We start from the raw sequence: 21870 nt of genomic DNA on the forward strand, positions 1-21870 counted from the left end.
CCACTTGGGCTTTTGCAACCTTTGGACCGTGCAGGTCAAGGCTGCCGGTAAAAGTGTTCCCTCTCTCTTTGGCTATGCAGACTTCAGTGCTCCGGAGCAAGCAATGGCTCGGCTCTTTCCTGGAATCGGACCCAAGCATGTGAACTATCCAAGGAATGCAGCATGCTGGACTCGCAAGCTGTCACTGCAGCCCATGAGCCAGGATCCAGGCGGCAGAGCACTTGGGAGAGCTGAGCTGGAACGCCCCCCGCATCCCCAGAATGTCTCTTGCATGCCAAGCCTCACTGAAATGCGGGGGGCGGGGGGGGGGCTCTCAGAAACACACATCTTGCATTTATTTCACTGGGGTTTGCTCAAGAGGCTTTCCTGGATGGTGACTGCCTTTGTTTCTTAAGCTGCAAGAATGTAAACATGGGCTCCCTGCAGGAAATATTTTCAAAGGTTCATTTAAATCAGCCCCACTTGCAATATCCACCCCGCTTGGGATCTCATTCCAGCCCTCTGGGTTTCTCCAGATGGCCATGCCCCCTTGCTGGGGCTCCGGCCCCTGCACCGATCCTGCTTGGCAGTGGGGGCGGGGGGGGGGGGGTCTCCTGGCTTTCTCTTCTAAAAGGCTGAAATCTCTCTTCAAAGGCCATTAGCAGCATGAAAATGATGCTAAAATATGCTGCTATTTTTTGACCCTGCACGTTACTTCAGTAACACAAGCCCTTCTCTGAAATGGAATTGGGCTTTTCAGCCAGAGCGGTGCATGTTCCGCAATTCTGTGACAGTTTAACTCTGTGCAGCGTGAGGAAGCCCTTCCTTTTCTCTGCCCCGGTTCTCCCCCCAATGAGCTTCATGGGAGGACCCCTTCAGGTTTTTAGCATTATGAGAAAGATAGCTCCCTTTCCACTTTCTCCATCATGCACACCTCCAAAATGTTTCGCCTCACTCACTGTTTCCCTAAGCTAAGCGATTCCAGATGTTGCAGCACTTCCTCAAAGGGGACTTGCTTCATCGTTTTAGCTGCCCCTTTCTGCATTTTTTTCCAGTTCTACAATATCCTTTTTGGTGCAGTAACCAGTAAACAAAACTGTGTGGGGTATTCTAGGTGTGGTTGCCCCAAAGATTTCCACAAGGGGAGCATGATCTTGGCAATTTTATTTTCAGTTCCTTTCCGAATTATGGCCAGCGTGGAGTGGGCCTTTTTCACAGCAGCCACACGTGATTTTGACATTGCCATGGGGCTGTGAACCACACCGCCCAGATCAGCTTCCCGGTCAGTCCCTGCTGGCTCAGGTGACCTCAGCCAGACGCCGGAATGTTCTTGGCTGCAGTGACCGTCACTCTGGACTTCCTCACTCTGACCTGCACCTGCTCTTTGATGCCCGTTCTCCGTGGGTGGAGAGATCCCTTTGGAGTGACTGAGAGCGAGATCTCTTTGGAGAGACTGGAGAGGTCTCTCTGGAGTGATTGAGAGATCTCTTTGGAGAGACTGGAGAGATCTCTTTGGAGCAACTGAGAGAGATCTCTTTGGAGAGACTGGAGAGATCTCTTTGGAGCGACTGAGAGAGAGAGATCTCTTTGGAGCGACTGAGAGAGAGAGATCTCTTTGGAGCGACTGGAGAGATCTCTTTGGAGAGACTGGAGAGATCCCTTTGGAGCGACTGAGAGAGAGATCTCTTTGGAGTGACTGAGAGAGAGATCTCTTTGGAGCGACTGAGAGAGAGATCTCTTTTGAGAGACTGGAGAGATCTCTTTGGAGCGACTGAGAGAGAGATCTCTTTTGAGAGATTGGAGAGATCTCTTTGGAGCGACTGAGAGAGAGATCTCTTTGGAGTGACTGAGAGAGAGATCTCTTTGGAGCGACAGAGAGAGAGATCTCTTTGGAGCGACTGAGAGAGAGATCTCTTTGGAGCAACTGAGAGAGAGATCTCTTTGGAGCAACTGAGAGAGAGATCTCTTTGGAGCGACTGGAAAGGCCTCACAATCGCTTTCTGTTCTAATCATCCTAAGAACCTTCCAACCACCAGGCGCCTTGGCCCCGCTCACTTCCAGACCGTTTATGATCCTGCCTTCCCAACCGCCCCACGGAGATTACAGAGGGAGCCCCGGAGGAGGTCGCCTACTGAGTTTCACGGCTGTGTGGAGACCGGAAGGCAGGTCTCCGCAGGGCGAGCGGAATATCCACTCCACCATCATGATTCCTTCCTCACGCAATGCATGCTCCACCCCTTCCCTCTCAGTGGAACAGAAGCCATAGAACGACATCGGAGAAGTAACAAAATCATGGGAAAGGTGCCCCATGGTGAAGGCAGAAAAAATTCTGCCAGGGGCACTGGAGCTGAAGGTCTGTTTTCTGTCTAGATGGGCACCGGATTACGCCCTAAATCCTGTAACGATGGGTAGGGTGAAAGCGGCATACAAGCGCACAACCAGACCCAATCGAACGGAACCACTCTCCCACGGCTCGGACCCATTTTAGTGGCGCTTGCCATGAACAAGCGCTGTCCGGTCCACCCCGCTGGGCTCACCTTGACCAGAAGTTCGTATCGCGGGATCCGCTGCACCGGCTTGATCATGAGGTCCGACAGGGCCTGCTTCTCCTTGTTTTCCCTCATGCTTTGCTGGAGAGAGAGAGAGAGAAGACCGCGACGTGAAGCCGGCCCTGCTCATGCTGGGGGAGCCGGGATTAAGCCCGGTCCGTGGTTCCCCCCGGAAGGAGGCCCCGCTGCGTGCAGAGCTGGCCCAGCCGTGGGGACGAACTCGCAACTGCCAGGCTGCGCAAATTTCCAGGGAGAGGGTCTTGGGGACGCAGCACTGGCTGCCGACACATTTGGGGGAGGGGGAGAGGTGACTTGGGCTGCAACGCTATGGCTCTCTCTTGGCTGGGGATAATGGGAGCTGCTCTGACAGATCTGGGGGGTCCCAGAGTGTGAACTGGCGAAGACGCCAGTTAGGAAAGGTACCCGTAAGCACAAGAGGATACCAACATAGTGGAAGACGAGAGTCAAATTAAATAATATATAAATGATTTATTTAATAAATAAATGATTGATTGATTGATTGATTGATTGAAAGCTTTTATATCCTGCCCTTCACTATGTCTCAGGGCAGTATTTAATGATTTAATTAACTTCTCTTGCACTGTTGGTGCAGTAGGAAGGCTGGCAACATTGGAATTTGCCCGGAGGAGCAAAAACTTTGGCAAAATCTCGTGCAGACCGATGGACTCCTTCGGACCTGGGCCCTGCCGTTTACTGGAAAGCTCAGGCCAAGCGACCCCTTCCTCTTACAAGCCAGGAAGAAAGGAAGCCCCACCTCCAGAAACTTCATAAATGCCGGCCTTGCTTCCTTGGCGATCCTCACAGCGTCCTTGGCGTTGAGGAAATTGTCGATGTAGGCCGAGTAAATAGTCACCAAGATCTCCTTGGAAAACTAGACGAATGCGAGAAAGGCTTAAATGAGACTTGCAGTTCCAACGGCTGCCGTAACAAAGGAAACTGGAATTTGCCAAAAATCAAGAGCCCATGTCTAGGCCCTTGGAGATGGCAATTAAAAGCCGATTATGATTATGATTATTATTAGAACATTTCGATTAAGCCATTGTGTGTGCGTGCGCACGGATGCAGTCTATTCATATTTTTCAGTTTTTTCCTCCTTTCAGAACAGTTTTTTTACTCCCCTTTTGAAACAGAAAAACACATAAATACAACACATCACAACATTGATAATATAACATAGCAAAAACACTATATTTAAAAAGGTAAATGATAAAGTGCCCCCACCACCCCGGAGACCAATACTACCACCACTTAATTCACATATTATAATAATAATTAATAATACATAATATACTTCAATTATATCCATATCCCCTCCAGAAATTCATATAATCTCGATTAGGTTTACAGCCTTTGCCTTCTATCAGTACTGCGTTTACAAAATCTTCCCAAATTTCATTATATTTATTTGCTTTCATTAACCCATTTTTAAATTTTATTTCTGCCATCAGTTTATCATCAGCTTGGGAGTGCTCCTCGACCCGGAGCTTTCACTTGAAGCTCAGGTGACAGCAGCGGCGAGGAGCGCTTTCCTCCAGCTTCGGCTGATTCATCAACTGCGCCCCTACCTGGAGTACGACTGCCTGGCGATGGTGACACACGCACTGGTGACTTCCCGTCTTGACTTCTGTAACGCGCTCTACGTGGGGCTACCCTTGAAGACGGTCCGGATACTTCAATTGGTTCAGAATAGAGCTGCCAGGCTGCTGACGGGGACTGGACGTTATGTTCACATGACGCCAGTTCTCCGTCAGCTTCACTGGCTCCCCATTGAAGTCCGGGCCCAATTCAAGGTGTTGGTAATGACCTATAAAGCCCTAAACGGCTTGGGTCCTGGTTACCTGAAGGAGCGCTTACACCCATATTTGCCCAGTCGCCCCCTGAGATCGGCGGGAGAGGCCCTTCTCCGGGAGCCCTCCGTGAGAGAAATTAGGAGGGTGGCTACTCGGAGAAGGGCTTTCTCAGTGGTGGCGCCTAAGTTATGGAATGCGCTCCCCAGAGAGGTCCGCCTGGCGCCGTTGTTATTTATTTTTCGGCACCAGGCTAAGACCTTTTTATTTAAGCAACATTTTAAATGCTAAATACAATTGAATTTTATCTGGCCAGGGCGGCTTATTTTATAATGTGTGTTTTAATTAAGATACTTTTATATGGATATTTTAACTGATTGTTTTATCTATGTTGTAAGCCGCCCCAAGGCTTCGGCGAATGGGGCGGCATAAAAATGTTTTAATAAATAATAAATAAATAAATAAATAAAAATTAATTACCATATTTCATTATACCATTCCTACCTTTGCAAAACCCAATTCTGTTTCCAATATTTAACCATTGCTAGCCTAACTGCCATGATCAAACTTACAATCAATTCTTTCTTCGCTTCATTTATATCTTTCAGAACAGTTTATACGAATAAAAACGGGGGTTTCCAATGCAAAGCTTTTTGAAAAACGCACACAGGGTATTAAGACAAAGATCCACAGTGCAAAACGAAATCAGCTTTGCACTGTATAAAACTAATTTGCCCTCTCCTGACTACATGCTTATCAAGGACAAAGTGGAGAGGACCATCAGGCTCCACCTCGGGCTCCTGGAAAGAAGGGAAAAAGCAGCAGTCACACGTAATTTATGCCTCTAAGCTTATGCGCAAGACGACACAATACGCACAGGTTTGGCTAGTCCATGCACCATCCGGCCTCTCACTTCACCCTGGCCGCCCTGCCCACGCACGCAGCATCAGCCGGTCGTGGCTCCCTATTTGATGAGGCTTTGCTCTTTCAAGCTACCTGCACCCTCGCTGGGGGTCCGGGTGCAGCCCATTATTTATTGCTATTTATCAGTGACGTTTCCACACCGAACGACAGCTCTCTGGGGAACGCCACCCCGGGAGTTCTGCCTGTGCATTCCACCCTAAATTGGGCTCCCCGTTCCTTCTCCCCGTTGCAACAGGAGAGCGGAAGCGACATGCATGACCTCCCGGAGCCCTTCTTTAACTTCCCCTGCGCCCCCATTGCGAAGCTCTCTGGTTGCTAAAGACAACCGTTTCGGAGAGACTAACCATGCAACCGAATATAAGACTACTCAAAAGGATGTCTCCACCAAGGGGCTTATTGCCAGGTGAGTCCCCATAGCAGGTGTGGGGAATCGGTGAGCCACCGAGGTCCCTTGCTGCCCGCCCGCTTCTTTCCAAGACCCCTCCCCTCTTTTGGGCCCACCCCTTCTGCTGGCAAAAGGGCTCATCTCAGATCAGCAGCTTTGGGTTTACCCTCCAGGTAGGAGGAAAGGGCCGAGAAGCGGCTTGTCAGCTGCAAGAAACGGGGCAGATCACAGGCATGCACTTTCCCCTGGGGAGTGCCGAGAAAGAGGCCCTTCCCTCGGCGCTGGGCGGGAAAAAGGCTTCCGTAGCCGGTCAGCAGCCTGTACCTCCCAAGCTCTGCAGCTTCAAGAGGGCTGGGCACACGCTTCCCCAAACAGGGCTGCGACGAGCACGACCTCCCCTGGTTTCGGTGCTCTGCTGATCCGTCCGGAAAAGATGGAGGACTAAGCCGTGTTGCGTCGGTCATTTATCCACTCAGGTGATCCATGGACCTGTTTCAGCCACGGCCCAGAGCATCACTCCTTGCAATTAAACTGGTCTCCTTTGGAGAGGTGATGCCAGGGTGACTGAGACAGTATCTGCAAAGAACTCTGACCCCGTATTTATTTTATGCATTTATATCCTGCCTTTCTTCCTTTTGAGGAACTCAGAGAGGCTTACCTAATTTCCCCGCGCCTGCTCTCACCTGCATCCTCACAACAACCCTGTGAGGTAGGTTGAGCTGAGAGTCTGGGACTGGGCCAAAGTCGCCCAGTGGGGGCCAGAACGCGGATCCCCCAGTCCAACACACTCACCCCTAGAATGGGGTGAGTGTGAAGCTCCGTCAGCTTCACTGGCTCCCCATTGAAGTCTGGGCCCAATTCAAGGTGTTGGTGATGACCTATAAAGCCCTAAACGGCTTGGGTCCTGGTTACCTGAAGGAGCACTTACGTCTGTATATGCCCGCCCGCCCCTTGAGATCAGCGGGAGAGGCCCTTCTCCGGGAACCCTCCATGAAGGACATTAGGAGGGTAAGTACTCGGAGAAGGGCTTTCTCAGCGGTGGCGCCCAATCTATGGAATGCGCTCCCCAGAGAGGTCCGCCTGGCGCCGTCGTTATTTGTTTTTCAGTGCCAGGCCAAGACCTTTTTATTTAATCAACATTTTAAATGCTAAATACAATTGAATTTTATCTGGCCAGGGCGGCTTATTTTATAATGTGTGTTTTAATTAAGATTATTTTATATGGATATTTTAACTTATCGTTTTATCTATGTTGTAAGCCGCCCCGAGGCTTCGGCGAATGGGGCGGCATAAAAATGTTTAAATAAATAAATAAATAATAAATAAATAAATAAATAAATAAATAAATAAATGGTCTCTGGGCAGCCAGGAGTGTTGGACTGCCAGGTGTGTTTCAGGCTAACACCTCTGGAAAATTACAGAGAAATACTATGACTATTATTAGGAGTCCCAGTTAAGGAAATCGAAGTTGATTCACTGCATGAATATTAAATGACAACGGAGCTGCATGAGGAGAAAACATTGTACTGCAACCCGTGTGGGCTTGTTTTACATGTTTTACGCTGCTGCTCACCACTGGCAAGCTGGATAAATCCTCCCTCCTCCATTTTTAGTCTCATCGTCTGTTACCTGCTCATGTATTTTATTTTATTTTATTTTATATTGTTAACTTGTTTTATATTTTATTGTATTATAATTGATATCTTTGTGAGCCGCCCCAAGGCTTCGGCGAATGGGGCGGCATAGAAATTTTCTAAATAAATAAATAAATAAATAAAGGTGGGGGCCCATTTCAGTTGCAACATAAGTGATTAAACTTTCTTTATTCATGTCCTAAAGTATTTTTATCCAGCTCAGTCAAAAGGGCTCCCAGAGCAAAGGCAGCTGCTGCCTGCAGGATTAGCGTCTAAGAAGATACCGCACAGAAATAAAAAGTGATAGTAAAGGAAGAGAGGGAATAAATAGCCGTTTTTCAATAGGTCTGCTGGAACAGCCCCTCCTCCTCGTTCGTCTCCCCTGGGCTATTCCACTCCCAGCAGTCTCGGTTATCAGATCACACAGATCTGATTGTACAAAAATCCACATGCATCGAATCTTGGAATTAAACCAAACTATTTTCTAAGGAATATTGCCTGGCTTTGCCTGGGGGCTTTCCTGGGTGGAGTGCCCCACAAGGCCTCCTCGGCATCCCAACTGGCTTCCAAAGCCAGGATTTGGCCCCGGCCAGCAGGATCCTGGAGGGAATGGACACTGTGAGTGTCCCGTACCAGGGAGATCTCTCAGACCCTCTTCCTAGGCATGGAATGAGGGAACAGAATCTTGAGATAAGTGGATTATGGTTTCCAGCAAACTGAAGGCTGATTTCAGGTATTTCCATGTTCATCCACAGGAAAGGAGATGTGAGGGCCGCTGACGAGACAGAGCCGAAAAGAAAGGATTCCTGGATAGCCACGCAAAACCTATTTCCTTGGAGGGAAGCCCCACTTAAATCACTGGGGCTTCCTTCTGAGTAAACAAGCAAGGATCAGCAAACAGGTCTCTGTGAAAAACTCCTGATACGATTTCCCGAGGAGTCATTAGAAAATGCCCCCGATTTGCTGCTCAAGTTGCAAAGCAAGAGCCAAGTGCTCCGAGCGCTGCCCGCTCGTTCCGGAAGCAGGTTGCCGTGTGGGGGAGCCTCGAGGCCCCACGCAGGGCAGGAGCATCCCATCCAGACCCACTCCCATGGCTGGAGGCCATGAGGACTATGCTCTGCCCCGAGTGAGGCCCCTTTGTGGTGATGGGATGGTGAGCGATAGCATCTTGGGTGCACGCCCGCCGCATCTTCCGCCAGGTTTCCCTGGGGAGCTGTACATGCTCCAGAGGGCTGCAGGGCGGGGGGGTGGACGCAACAGGCAGCCTGGCCGACACTCTCTCGCCGCCAACTCGACACCCACCAGGCGGACGTGGCTTGCACACCGAGTGCCCGCAGCAGATGGCTCTCTTGTTGGCACTCGCCGGTTTCCTCCCAGGTCCCCGTTCTCCAGTGGCAGCATCTGCTCCGTGCCCTTTCCAAGAAAAGCACTTTCAAGGGAAAAGGGCTGGAGAGGCGGAGAGGGCGAGGGCGCAGGCTGGCGGATGGCTCGAGGCTGACGGGGATTTACGAGAGGACGGCGAGGCAGCCTTCTCTCCATCTCCGGGCTCTTGGATTCGAACCAAAGCCACCCCCTTGGCCTGGAAACCGCAACCCGGATCTGCTTGGTCGGCACGGTCTCTAGCGAGGCTACGTGAGACCCCCAGGTAGGGGCTGCGTGCAACCTGCCACAGGATTCAGCAGCTTGGAAACTGCGGCTCCCTGCTTAAGTTTCTAGTCCTTCATAAGTTTTGAAGACTGAATAGGGGCCTAGGGGAGGATTCCTGGGAATCCAGCACTGCTTTTGATGGCATTCCCCAGGGAAGATTCCCTGAGTAACTTTGTTTCTCTGTGGAATAATGACAGGATGTTAGCAGATAACTAAGTTTCTAGAGCAATCAGAAGGGCTGGAAAGGTGAATGGGCTATGGATCGGGCCCCATTTGGGGTTGGGTGTGGGAGACTCGGGTGTGCCGAGTCTCCCACACCAAAAACTGAGACAGATCAACCACCCCCGAAGAACACAAAGGGGATACCCACAACAGCCCTGCAGTGTGGGCCAGGCAGGTGAGCAAGATTCTCAGGTGGGACCTGGATTCAGAACTATTTATTCACTTCCTTATAAGATTTGTATATATCATTCCACATCCCATAGGATTCTCATGCGGTTGGGAAGGAAGGAAGGAAGGAAGGAAGGACGGACGGACGGACGGACGGAAGGACGGAAGGAAAAAAGAGTCTCAAAATATGAGGATAAATCTTTAGAATCAAATTATGCTAATAACGCCGTGGTTGGTAAAAAAAGGGCTTTGGCTGCTGTGGAGGCGATGTCCTGCCCAGGAAGTCTCGCCAGCTGTGCTCCACTGATCGATGCCAAGGGACCGCAGGCCCACCTGGGACTAGCAGGGGCGCCTCGTCCGATGCCAGGGACCAGGTGGGCTAGACCAGGGGAAGGGATCTCGCAGGTATCCCAGTCCCAAGCCCTCTGGGGCTTTCTCTCGCAGTAGGAGAGATGCCGGAGCACTCACGGCTGTGTTTAGAGCAGGGGTGCAGAAGCGCTGGTCCACAGGCCACTCCAGTGCAACCTGCACTACCTGTGGGGGCTCCTCCAGCGGACGGGGCTCAGGCGTCAAGCCACCCCCCAGAGGAAGCCCTCCAGAGGCCGGCCGACCCTGGGGGTTACCTCCAATCCCTGCAGTAGGGCTGCAGGACAACCCTGGCTCTCTCCCTCCTGGGAGACCCACGCCTCTTCTCGGAAGGTGCGGCGGTGCCACCACAGAGAAGGCCGTGGCCAGGATAGTATCTGGCCTGCAGGATTCGGCAGGGCCCCACCCCAAAGTGGTGCTCCCGATTTAGAGAGCAGGCTGGTCTCGAGTTGAGGGGCACAACAGAGGAACTAAGAGCAGGAGAGGGACGATTCCAGGTCAAGGAATTTTCAGCTCCTCTAGGAACACGGGTGAGGAGGGGGAGACGTCGGAGCGGAGCCACTGTTCCAAAACTCACCTGGTGCAGGCAAAAGGGGTGCCCCTCCGAGAAGGGCTTCCTTGCTCCCATGGGCAGATCCGATGCCACAGGACACCCAACCTGCTCCCGCATCTCAAATGAGGTCTGCCCAGCGTCAGCTTTGCCAATCTTTTAAGGGCCAGCTCCTCCTCTCCGGGGTTTTTAATGGGATTCCTTATCATTCAGTGTCAAACCCACATACGCACCTTTATGCAAATGGCTGTTTCTATTGAGAAGCCAGGCTGAGCTTTGAAGGTGCTCGTCTTTGCAAGCTGCCCAGCGCTGCTGTAGTCGGGCGATACGGGAACGAAAGCGCAGGACACAGACCTCCTGTCCGCTCTGCCATCGCGACGCCGGCCTGGCACACCCTCGGCCTTCCAGTTCGCCACGCATGCTGCATCCCCTTCCCACTTCCAGCTCTTCTCCCCAGCTCCCGCTGCCCTGCAGAAGTCGGCCCCTGGGGGCCTGCGCTTACCAGCTGCACCAGGACATCTCCCACTTTCTGCTTCTCGTGCCAGTTCTGCACACACTCGGAGACCTGCTCCAGGAACTCCTCGTGATGCTGCAGCAGCTCAGGGATCTGGTCGAAGATCTCGTCCACCAGAGAAGGGTCACAGAGGATGGAGTTTTCGGGCAGTTTCAGGGGCTTCATGTATCCCTGCAAGGGAGCGGATGAAAACAATCAGAGGGGTGCTTAACAACAGAGGGAGCGGCTCAGTGGGGCATCCCAACTGGGACTTACTTTCCTTTCCCATTAATTAACGGAAGATTTTGCTTTTCAGGGGCTCTTCTGCATGCAAAGATGAGAGAAGCCTGAACGGTGAGCCAAGCAGAGCTAGGCTAAGGCCTGGAGCCAAGACGGTCCAGACTGGGATGCTGCAGGAGGAGCCAAGGAAGTCCACGGCCTCCTCGCCAGCTGGCTGCAACTCATCAGGGTTCCAAGTGTGGCCCCGAGCGAGGTGGGGGTGTGGTGAACGACCGGACATGGGGGGAGCGGGAGGGGAGAGCCCAGCGCCCAGTCTGGAGATTTGGACTTGCACAGATGCTCTCCAGGGTTCAATCTGGCACCCTTTGGCATTTGAGATGGCAGCAGGAGGAAGGAGGAGCGGTGTTGTGCATCCAACAAGCCTGGCACCACTCCACCCCTCAAGCGATGGTGCGCTGGTTAAGAGTGAGGGACTCGAATCCGACAGATCTGGGTTCAAGGCCCTGCTCGGCTGGGTGCCTTTGGGCCAGTCGCAGACGCTCAGCCTCGCAGGGTTGCTGTTGTGGGGATAAGACTGAGAGCAGCAGCAGGAGAATGACGTGAGCTGCTCTGAGTTCTTTGTAAGAAAAAAGGCAGGATACAAATCTAATAAATAAATGTAAGAACTAGCTGGGCCTCTGGTCCAATCCCACAGAGAGATATTTCTATCAAGCACCTGCTATGCCTGGAAGGCCTCTGCAAGAACTCAAGCCGTGCACAGGCACACGCGTGCCAACTGAATTACCTTGCCTGGATGTAGCATAAAATGGAAGTTTAGATTAACTGCATACACAATTAACAACCTGAGATCAGGCGCATCCGCCTCCATTTCCAGTGGTGCCCAACCTATGAAATTCACTCCCCAAAGAGGTCCGCCTGGCACCGTCATTACTGGTTTTTCGGCGCCAGGTAAAGACCTTTTTATTTAAACATCATTTTAATTGTTAAAACATATGATCTGGCCAGGGCAACTTCTTCTTCCTTCTCTTTTCTCCTCCTATATTATTTATTTACTTATTTTATACTGATAATTTTAATTTTATATTATTATGTTTGTAACTCAATGTATTTTTTGTATTTTTGTATTTAGTGGTAATTTATTATGTGCTATTGTATTTCAGTGTATTTTATTGTGTTGTAAGCCGCCCCAAGGCTTCGGCAAGGGGTGGCATAGAAATGTTATAATAATAATAATAATTATTATTATTATTTCCAATGAACCAGTTTACTGCTATGTCTGAACCTGGAAAAAAGTGGTTAATCTTAACCATAGTTTACTAAAACAAACCAGAGGGGGACTGCATACCACCAAGGCTCACGATGGCACCAAACAACAGTTTAGGGCTCTGTCTGGGCCTCCACAGCTTTGGAGTCCTTCTGAAGCAGAGAAAATATTCAGTGTCTTGCAGGGATTTTAAAAGCCAAGCCGAATTGCTCCTTTCCTACCCAATGGTCCATGTCCTCTGCTATTTTTGGCATACATTAGCCTGTATTTTCTTTCTCCACTCTCCTCATGGATGGCATGTGTGAAGACCTCAAAAACCTTTCCAGGAATTTCACTTTGCTGAATTAAAGCTTTCTAAATTCTCATTAAATTTCCGTCCGTCAGGCAAATTGAGCTCTCTTCGCTTGTGAAAGGATGCACAGGGCTCTGTTACCACTTCCAATTAATGTCTCGTGGTTCTCCAGTTAAAAGCCAGAGTGGAGGCTGGCTTAACTGAGCAGCCTGTGGAAGCACCAACATGTATTTTCGGTTGCCCTGCGGAGTGGGTTTCTGTGAAGCAGCGGTGGAATTCTCCGTAACTTGACTTTGAATGCACAGGACTAAATGCCAATTTTCAGAACTGGAAGCAAACTTCTACGAACAAAAATACGACCCTTCCCAGAAACTGGTCAGGCCCTGACAGTCTCTCGCCTGGACGGTGGGAATCGCCTCCTCCCTCGTCCGCACAGTCTTGCCCCCTGCTTTCACAGCCTCACCTGTGACTTTGGCTTCTCCACATCCACCGCCTCCCACGGTCTGAGGCTCCTGCTTCCTCAAAAGAGGACTCATTTCCCCTTGCTGTGCTCCTGAATTTCTCCATGAATGCGCCTTCTTCTCATGAGTTGGCCAGGAACCCCTTCTAGGCCTAACCTGACCAAACTGGAAAGGGCTCGAAGCAAGCGCTTGTGTGATCAATAAGACAATCACCCATGATAACTTATCCATATTTAATAATGTTATTGTAAGACGTGCTGTTGTGGTTGTGTGCTCATGGGCTGTATTGTCCTGTTTTAACTTCCCGGAGCATCCCGGTATTTGAATCACAGACAGAAAGGCCCTACAGTTCCCAGCTGGCTGGGACGTGCTGGAAGTTGTAGGACTTTTCTTCTGTGTAAATATTGCACCTTAATTCTTTTGCTGTTCAAACTCAGGAAAGTTCATGCTGACAGATCGCATGACCTGAGCAATGGGCAGCACGACCCTAAGGCCCCTCCGACGGGGTCTAGAGGACCAAAGGAGTTTTGAGAGTTCTCCCAATGTTGGGAATTGCCGCAATGTTGGAGGTGGGATTGTTTGGTTGGCGTGCCCTCCCTTGCTGTTTGCAGTCGCTGCACCGACTGCTTTTCCAAGGCTGCAAAAGTGAACTCGGAGAAGGGGGCCCTCTGGCCATTCCAGGAAGGGGGCTCCTGCCACCAAGATGCAAGCATTCCTGGTGGAGTCCCGTCCCCTTTCCTTCCTGCTCTGAAGCGAAGCACGGCACTTGCTGGGTGGGAGGAGGGAGCTCCGTTTCCAGGCTGGTTCCAACGTGAGTCTGATTCTGAGCTTTGTCTTTCCTTCTGGCATAGTCCTTCCCTGCCTACCTGTACAACGTGAGCATTCTCCCATGGATTGTTTGTTTGTTTATTTGTAAGCTGCCAAGTAGTTCAGAAAGACTCTTTAGGTGGCATGCAACAAACAGAAAATTACAGCTATACAACAAAACAACAAAACATCATTAAAATATAAATGACATATTAATAATAATAATTTATTATTATTATTATTATTATTTATCGATTTATATCCTGCCTTTATCCTACAAAGGGCTCAAGGCAGCTCACATCATCTCCCCTCCTCCATCTTATCCCCACAACAACAACCCTGTGAGGTAGGTTGGACTGAGAGTCTGTGACTGGCCCAGAGTCACCCAGTTGGCTCCATGGCTGAGCGGGGACTCGAACCCAGATCCTCTGAGTCCCAGTCCCAGGCTCTTAACCACTACGCCACACTGGCTCTCATTCTAACACAAGTCAAGGTGAGACAAACAACCATACTGATGACTAAAATCCCAATACAAGCAATAATCATTTAAAATTAATCATGTAAACCAATTATTCGCTCCACAAGTGTTTGTGGACTTCCTCCTGGCTCAGCTCACTTTGCAAGACCAGGCTAAGCACGAGAAGTAGTCCCCAGAATGCTCAAGAGATGGAGTCTGGTGAGATTTGTCCCAGTGCTAACGATACCATCTTGTTAATAAGCCCTGTAAGTTACCAGTCCACAAGAAAAGAAGAGACCTTCCTGACTTTTAACTCAGGGCTCCCACTTATGTATAAAAAGCAGAGTAATCGCTGTTTTTTGCAGGCACAGCATGATGGCAAAACAGAAACAACGCTCTCTATTTTTCCTTTGCCAGTGCCCTCGTCTCTCCATCATCTAGAGAGAATTTCACACACTTGCCTGCATGGGATTTCTGGTTGCCAGTGGCAACCAGGTGAGTGGTTACGTAGAAGGCTGATGTGAGATCCCAAAGGCAGCTGCACCACAAACTGGCTGAAAAATATTCCAGTCCTGGCAGTGTTCCTTTCAACCCCTTTCTTCCTGGGATTTGCCTCCTCCCACAGCTGCCATGTTGCGTTAACATTTTCATTAAGTGATTCGCCAGGAGCCCCAGGTCTCTTTCCTGGGGTGGGACTGCCAGTTCAGCCATGGCCACCTGAAGCACTTGGAGGTACGGAGAGCCAGCGAAGAACAGAAGGGGAACCCAGGTGGGGCAAGATCAAAGCGAGGAAGAAAACAGCAGGAACAAGTGGGAGACAGAGACCAGGTGCAGGAATATGGAAATCAGGATTTGGAAGTGTACGGAGAGACAAGAAGGGCATTAAATGAAGCCCAAGAAAAGGCTGACGGTTAGAAAAGTTCCGGGCCTGCATTGGTTAGTCTATTTCACATGATACGTAAGGGAGCCAGGAAAGAAAATGAGGAATTAAAACAAAAATCCTCCAAGCTCATCTGGGCTGGGGGAGAAGGACCAAGAGTGGAAGGGACAAAAGACAGGAGAAGGGGAAGGAATGGCTGCAGTTCCAGGAAGACGGTGACAAGGCTCCGTTTAGAAAAAGCAAGAAAGACACGGAGAGACAAAATCCTAAATCCGGAAATGAAGGAAGATGAAGACCAAGTGAGACACTGGTAGTCATGGGCCTTCTCCCACCTGGTCCTCTCCAGGGCTGTTGGATGGCAACTCCCATCATTCCCAGCCAGCACGGCCAACAGGAGAACACTACTGGGACCTTGTACCCCAATTGCAGGAGCAAATTCCTTCAGAGGTTCAAAAAGAAATGTAGAAGGACACCTTTTCCGCCCAGAGGAAAAAGCGGAGCTCAAGGGTCATGAGGACAGCGGAAAAGCCCTGCTGGGCCAGGGCAGCGGGATGTTCTGCCCAGCATCCGGTTTCTCCCAGCGGTCAAGCAGACGCCTCCAAAGAGGGCCGGATGCATTCGCAACGTTTTGCAGGCTGGTTTTCTGTTCCTGTTCTGCGGTCCTTTCCTGTCCACCATCACAGCGCCCAGGTCAGGATGAGAAACCTGCCCGGAATCCAGCTCTCTTGCGCACTTTGGGCTTCTCCCTCATCTCTGGCCCTGGCCTGGAGGTCAGCCGAGCTGAGAGCAAGTCCCCACATGTCTGGAAACGCTAGCACTTTCCTTGTGTACAGTCACAAAGTGTGGCATTTTTAAGCAATGCACACAATGCTTGTATCTTTACACAAAGCCTGCGAACTCTGCAAGCAGAACACTTGCAGGGCGTCCACACAATTGCTCAGCCCAAGGAGGACTAGGGAGGGAAGGCAGCGGCCTGCAGTCCGGGGACCTGAGCTGAGGAAATCTGGATTCCCACCTGCAAACTGAATTCTCACCCTCCGCTATTCCCAAGCCCGGTACTGGGCACAAGAGTTCAGCCTCTGGATACACGCGCCTTCCCCAACCCGGTGCCCTCCCACTGTGGGACTCCGTCTCCCATCCTTCTCAGCAGCACGGCTCCACCAAGAGTCCCAAGAGTGCCATTTCCCCTTCCCCGTCTCTAGCCTCCTTTTCCCTCCTTCTGAGCCTCGTTTCCTCCCCTGCGCCCCTCTTTTGCTCTTCCGACGAGCCAGGTTCTCCCGGCAGCCACGATGTGGCCAGGGATGCTCTGCATGAGAGGCGCTGTGTGGCAGCATCTCCTTCCTTCAATGGGCCTGGGGTCCAAAAAGGGTTGGGGACCCCTCCCAATGACTCTTTCCTTCTGGTGGAAGCCCTAAACTGTGCGCTTGCCAGGCTGCCCAAAAAGTGCCCACCTGCAGGCAGGTGAGCTGAGCACCCTTCTCAAGCTCGTGCCCCCTGGCTGCTTGGCTCAATGCCCATCATCCCCAGCTGGCATGACCAAAGGTCAGAAATGCTGGGAGCTGTAGTCTAAATTATCTGGAAGGTACCGTGGGGGGCAGGGGGGAATTCTCCCTTGTTTTAGGAAGAGGCAATTTTCAAAACAGAGAAACAGAGTGAGTCAGAAGGGGCCTCCCGGGCCATCTAGTCTGACCCCTGGCTCCAGCCGGCTCCGCTCACGACATGCCCACCATGTGCTTATAATCATAATTATAATCATAATTATGATTGCCTTTGGAATTCAGTTGAATGCACATTCTCTTGGGGCAAATTAAAAATGATGTAAGGTAAGAAAATTGGGAATTAGTAGCTAATCTTATAATTACTGCAAGACTAGAGTCCTCTGAGATGGAAGACCAACCCAACCTCTCCAGATGATCAATGTTAAAGAATGGGGTTGCTAAATGAATGTACTCAATTCAACTTAAAGCTGTAGACATTTTTTAAAGGAAAATGGGCTTATATTTTTACACTTTCGGAATGTGAGAGATGCATAAAATACTTCTTTATGCAAGGTATGCTATTAAGGCTAACATGCACCTCTGCATTTTGTGGGCTGTATATGATGCAATTTAATCACGTTATGCATGCATATATTTGGAAAATTTTTGACAAATAAAAATATCAGGGAACAATTATGCAAACTAGATGCTAAGGGAAGAGAAGGTGAAGCACTGGTCAGAACAGCTCATGGAATGAGGAGCAGACTGAGCGAGCCATTCTGCACACTTCCAGGTACAAACTCAAAATACAGACAAAATTAAAAGTGCCAACCAAGATATCATCTCCGGAAAACTGAAACTATTTGTTGGCTGGAGGAAAACTGAGGACCAGAGATGGATGTGGGAGATTGGGGGCTTAGCTCCCACACGGACTCTTTGCCTAACCTACCTCACAGGGTTGTTGTTGTGTGGATAAAACAAGGAGGTGGAAAACCCAGCAAAGCCCTTGGGAAAAAGGAGGGAGCATAAATATAACGTAATCCGCGTGACAAGCCCTTGGACAAGCGCACAGCAGCGGTTTCCAAATACTGACAATCAGCTTCTGTGGCGAGCAGGTCCCATCACTGCCGGCAAGATGATGACCCAACTGCTCCCTCCCTCTTCTTTGCCCCCAAAGAGGGCGATTACCTGCATCAGCGTCCGAAGAGACTCCACGTACGACTGTTCAGTATCCAGGAGGGTCATGATGACGTGTTTCCGCATGTCCTGTGGGAAAGAGACAGACAGGCATTGGAGAAAGGGTGCTGCACGCTGATGTGGAACACCCTGCGGACTGGCAATCCCCCGTCAGCCTCCTCCGCGTCTGCTCAGAAGCGCAAAATACTTTGAGAATGCAGGACACACAGACAGGGGTTGTATCTGAGGCTGTCGTGCTTCTGTGCCCTCAAGTCGTCTCCGACTCGTGGCGACCCTACAAATGAGAGCCCTCCAAAATTTAGGATAACTTTGGTTACGGCCCATGCTGTAAGTTCAGTTCTCCAAGCTACATGTCTGTCCCAAAATGATCTTTTACTCCATGTTCTCTGTAAATCACCCAGGCACTTTGCACAGAGTAATTATACAAGAATCATATAAATATATCATAAAATGCAACATCAGAACAAAAACAAAGATAGAGACAGCCCACCTAAAGCAAACCGTAAAACAAGCAGCAAACATTGTAAAGTTTTAGCAACTAATAAAATAGAGAGAGCCTTGGTATTTTTAGAACTTGGCCTAGTTCGGCATTTGCATAAGCAGATGCAAACAGCCCAGCCATTAAAGCCTATTAAAAGTATGCAAGAGACGACCAATCGAATTTCATGTGGCAGGGAGTTCCACAGTGATGGCTTCACCACTGAAAGGGCCCTGTTACGCGTGCTGGCCTGCCTGGCAGACCAGTCAGTGGGGCAGGGGAAGCTGATCTTAGTTGCCAGGTGGATGGGTCTGTATCAAGGGCAGGGATTTATTCTTTATTTATTTATTTAAAACATTTCTATGCCACCCCCATCGCAACAAAGCCTCGGGGCGGCTCACAAAAAATCCAAAAAAAATACATAAACAATAACAATATAACAATTTAAAAGAAAAAAAACATTTAAAACCCCCGGTGCATTCTCGGCTAATTTAAGATCCTAATAAATACAATAATTTAGCAATTCAAATAAGTTTTAAATGGAATGGAATGGAAAAGCTTTCAGCTAGTGGGCTGAATTCAATGTCAGAAAAGCTTGTGGGGGCCCGAATTCCAGTTCTGGGTGGGGCCAAAAGCAAAAGGGGCGGGGCCAAAATTCCCAGCATCTCACAAGTGACTTCAACCTCCAAAGAGGCATCCCAAAATTTCAGAATGAGTGGGGTTGCGGAAACACCTAAAAGCCCGGGAAATGTCCCGGCCTGCCCCTGAAGATCTGGGTCGGAGGCCCTCCTCCGGGAGCCCTCCTTGAGGGAGATCAGGAGGGCGGCTACGCGGAGAAGGGCACCCCGACTGCGGAATACGCTTTATTCTTTTTGGCGCCAGGCTAAACCCTGTTTATTTTCCCAATATTTTAAGCTTTGACTGTTATTTTAATATGGGTTCAATTCTCAGAGATTGATTAGGATGCTGTGTTTTATTTTTTGTCTTACTGTTAAATTGTCCCGAGACTTTGGTAAGGGATGGTCTTTCAATCAATCAATCAATCAATCAATCAATCTATAAGCTATTGGTGTGCAGGGAAAGGGCACGGAGCCAGGGGAGGAGGTGCGGCCACCTGGAGAACCTCAAAGGGCCAGGCCAGGTCCCCAGGAAGGTCAGATGTGATCTGTGGACCCTTCTGGGGCATCAGCCATCCCAAGCCATTGAGGGCTTTCAGCAAAACGACCAGCACGCCTGCAAAGCCAGGAGCAGGTTCTGCTTTGTATTACTCACGTTAAAGTCGACCTTTGACAGCACACCTGAGTCATTCAGTGTGAATCCAGCTCCTGCCCAGGCTGGTGGACCTCAATGAGGACCAGGCCTGTAGCAGAAGCCCCAGCCTTAGCCTGGAGTTTCGATGCTGGGCTCAATATTTTGCTCTCTGCACTGGCTCGCCACGTGCCTGTGACGAGGGACTGGAGAAGCCGCAAGCAGGCCGAGCGGCTCGTGGGAGCAAAACACCTCTGCGTTTGCAGAACACAGAGCTAAGAAAAAGCGCTTCACTCATATGATTTCATCCTGTCCCAGAATATATTTGGAGATGAGGAGGGTGGGCGTAGAGCAAAGACAAACCTCACCCCTCACGTTTAGGAGGAAGAGTATTCCCAATTATGTCCCTGGGTTTGGGGTTCAAGGAGTTCTCTTGCCCATGTGGGACAGCTCAGTCCTACCTCCTGATCTGTGAAATGGGACCATGAAGGAGACACCCCCGCCGCGAGTGTCTGAGAATGAATGTGAGAAGGGCCACATCCAGGCGTGATTCTGCGGTTTTTCTGCCTTAACAGATTTCCCTCCTAAGAAAAAAGGCAGAGTAAGTGGTGGGAAGTGGAAGGGAAGACGGCAGCGGCTGGATATCCCAGTAAAATTCTGCGAATGAAGCCGAACCGTTGCAGCACAGATGTCTCGTCTGGAAGCACCCTGGGCCGTTTTAGGGCTCCGTATTCTGCGACTGACAACGGTGCCCTGCAGCCCAGGCGAAGGAGGGGATCGCAGAAAGCGATCGGCACGAAGGGAGGGGAGCTGGCGCGTCTCCATTCGCTCCCGACCCCTCTGGTAACCCTCGGACTGCACGCGCCATCTTCCTCCCAAACGCTGCACGCTCGGCTCTCCTTCTTCCCTCTGCTCATGCAACGCATCCTCCTCAGACACGAGTCCCTGGAAGGGTTCATGTCGCCACCCGCAGCAGACAGCAGAATGCGCCCACGGGCCGAAAATCGACGTGCACACTGAGAACGGCACGGGAATGAACAAGCCAGGAGCCGCGCGGTAGCCGAGCGGCTCGTCCAAAGCCTCCTAGGAAATCCGTGGCCGTGCCAGAAAATCTGGGGGAGGAATGCACAGGTGGGGGGCTTTGCCAGACTGCCTCCTGCCCAGTCGACAAGGTGCGCTGGGTGTTTTCTCCTTCCCCATCCCCCTGTGCTTTCGCTTTGTTTGCAAAACATGTGGCGCAGGAACCCAGTCTAACTGCAAAATCACGAGCACGCGCCGCGTTTGGTTATGGAATACGGGAGAAGCTTGAAATTGAGATGCCGCCAGACGGCTCTGCACATAAACCCTCCAGAAGCCAGGAGAGATCCAGGCACAGCTCGGCCAGGCCAGCTCGCAGGCCTCCGAAGTCCTGGAGGCCCCCGCCACCACTTCTGGCCAGATTTGGGGAGGTTGGGGAACGCTGAAAGTTGTGAGACTTTCTGTCTGCCTAAACCAGCAGCGTGTCACACCCTTAGCCGTGCCGCAACGGTGATAACGCGGCTCTTTTCAGCCGGGCAGTGCGGGGCCCAAAAATGATCTGTGAGCTGTTGATACAGAATGAGGGATCAGAAAAACAGAACTTTAACAGGCCCACAACAAGGTGATGCTCTTCGGTGCACTGCTAAACCCCCCCCCTCCCTGCACGCAGCCAGCTAGCATCTCAGGGGCAGACTGAGCCCTCCCTGAGAAGCTTGCTTGCTTCCTGATTTTTTTTAAAGGCGAAAGCATACAGTCAGCTATTTACCGCCTTGCTCCAGGCTCCGTATGGGGATGGCTGGTGCAGCTGCTGGGACTGGCACAAAATGCCGCGGCTCTGCCGGCGGCCGGAGCTGCCCCTTCTCAGCACGCAGAGCCTCTGCAGAGAAAGCACCGGCTGCCCATTCGCCGCAGCCAGGTTGCAGGGTTTGGGGCTAGTGGACAGAGCCCGAAATGCTGACAGCCAGGAAGGCGTGTTGGCTGGAGGACAGCAGCCGGCCTCAGGGGAGCCAGGTTCGCGTCCCCATGCAGCCACGAAACTCACGGCTCTCAGCCTCACCTACCTCCCAGGGTTGTTGTGGGGATAAACTGGAGCGGCAGATGACTGGGTCAGCTACTTGGGTTCCATGCAGGGAGAAAAAGCGGGGGGGGGGGGGAGTGGGATTAAATGCAATATAATGAGAAATGCCTTGAAGCCAGGATTCTTTTCTTTTATAACTTTTCTTTTCTAACTTCTTTTATATTGTTTATATTTCTTATTTATTTTATATTATTAATTTTAATTTTATATTGTTATTTTTGTATTGCATTGTATTTTATTGTGTTGTA

The 21870-nt window shown here is 50.5% G+C and overlaps 1 protein-coding gene across 1 annotated transcript in view; it reads right to left on the minus strand.

The window, feature by feature from the left end:
* Positions 1 to 21870, minus strand: part of ARHGEF17 (Rho guanine nucleotide exchange factor 17) — a 156923-nt gene that overhangs the window by 25600 nt on the left and 109453 nt on the right. Inside the window, exons 2-5 of the mRNA XM_044450176.1 lie at positions 17793 to 17870; positions 10735 to 10917; positions 3304 to 3420; positions 2517 to 2609 (exon numbers count right to left, since the gene is read on the minus strand). Coding sequence (XP_044306111.1) covers positions 2517 to 2609; positions 3304 to 3420; positions 10735 to 10917; positions 17793 to 17870 — 471 coding nt within the window. The remainder of the gene's footprint in view (positions 1 to 2516; positions 2610 to 3303; positions 3421 to 10734; positions 10918 to 17792; positions 17871 to 21870) is intronic.

Source organism: Varanus komodoensis, unplaced genomic scaffold (genome assembly GCF_004798865.1).
Source record: "Varanus komodoensis strain SLA01 unplaced genomic scaffold, ASM479886v1 scaffold63, whole genome shotgun sequence".
NCBI classification, from domain to species: domain Eukaryota; kingdom Metazoa; phylum Chordata; class Lepidosauria; order Squamata; family Varanidae; genus Varanus; species Varanus komodoensis.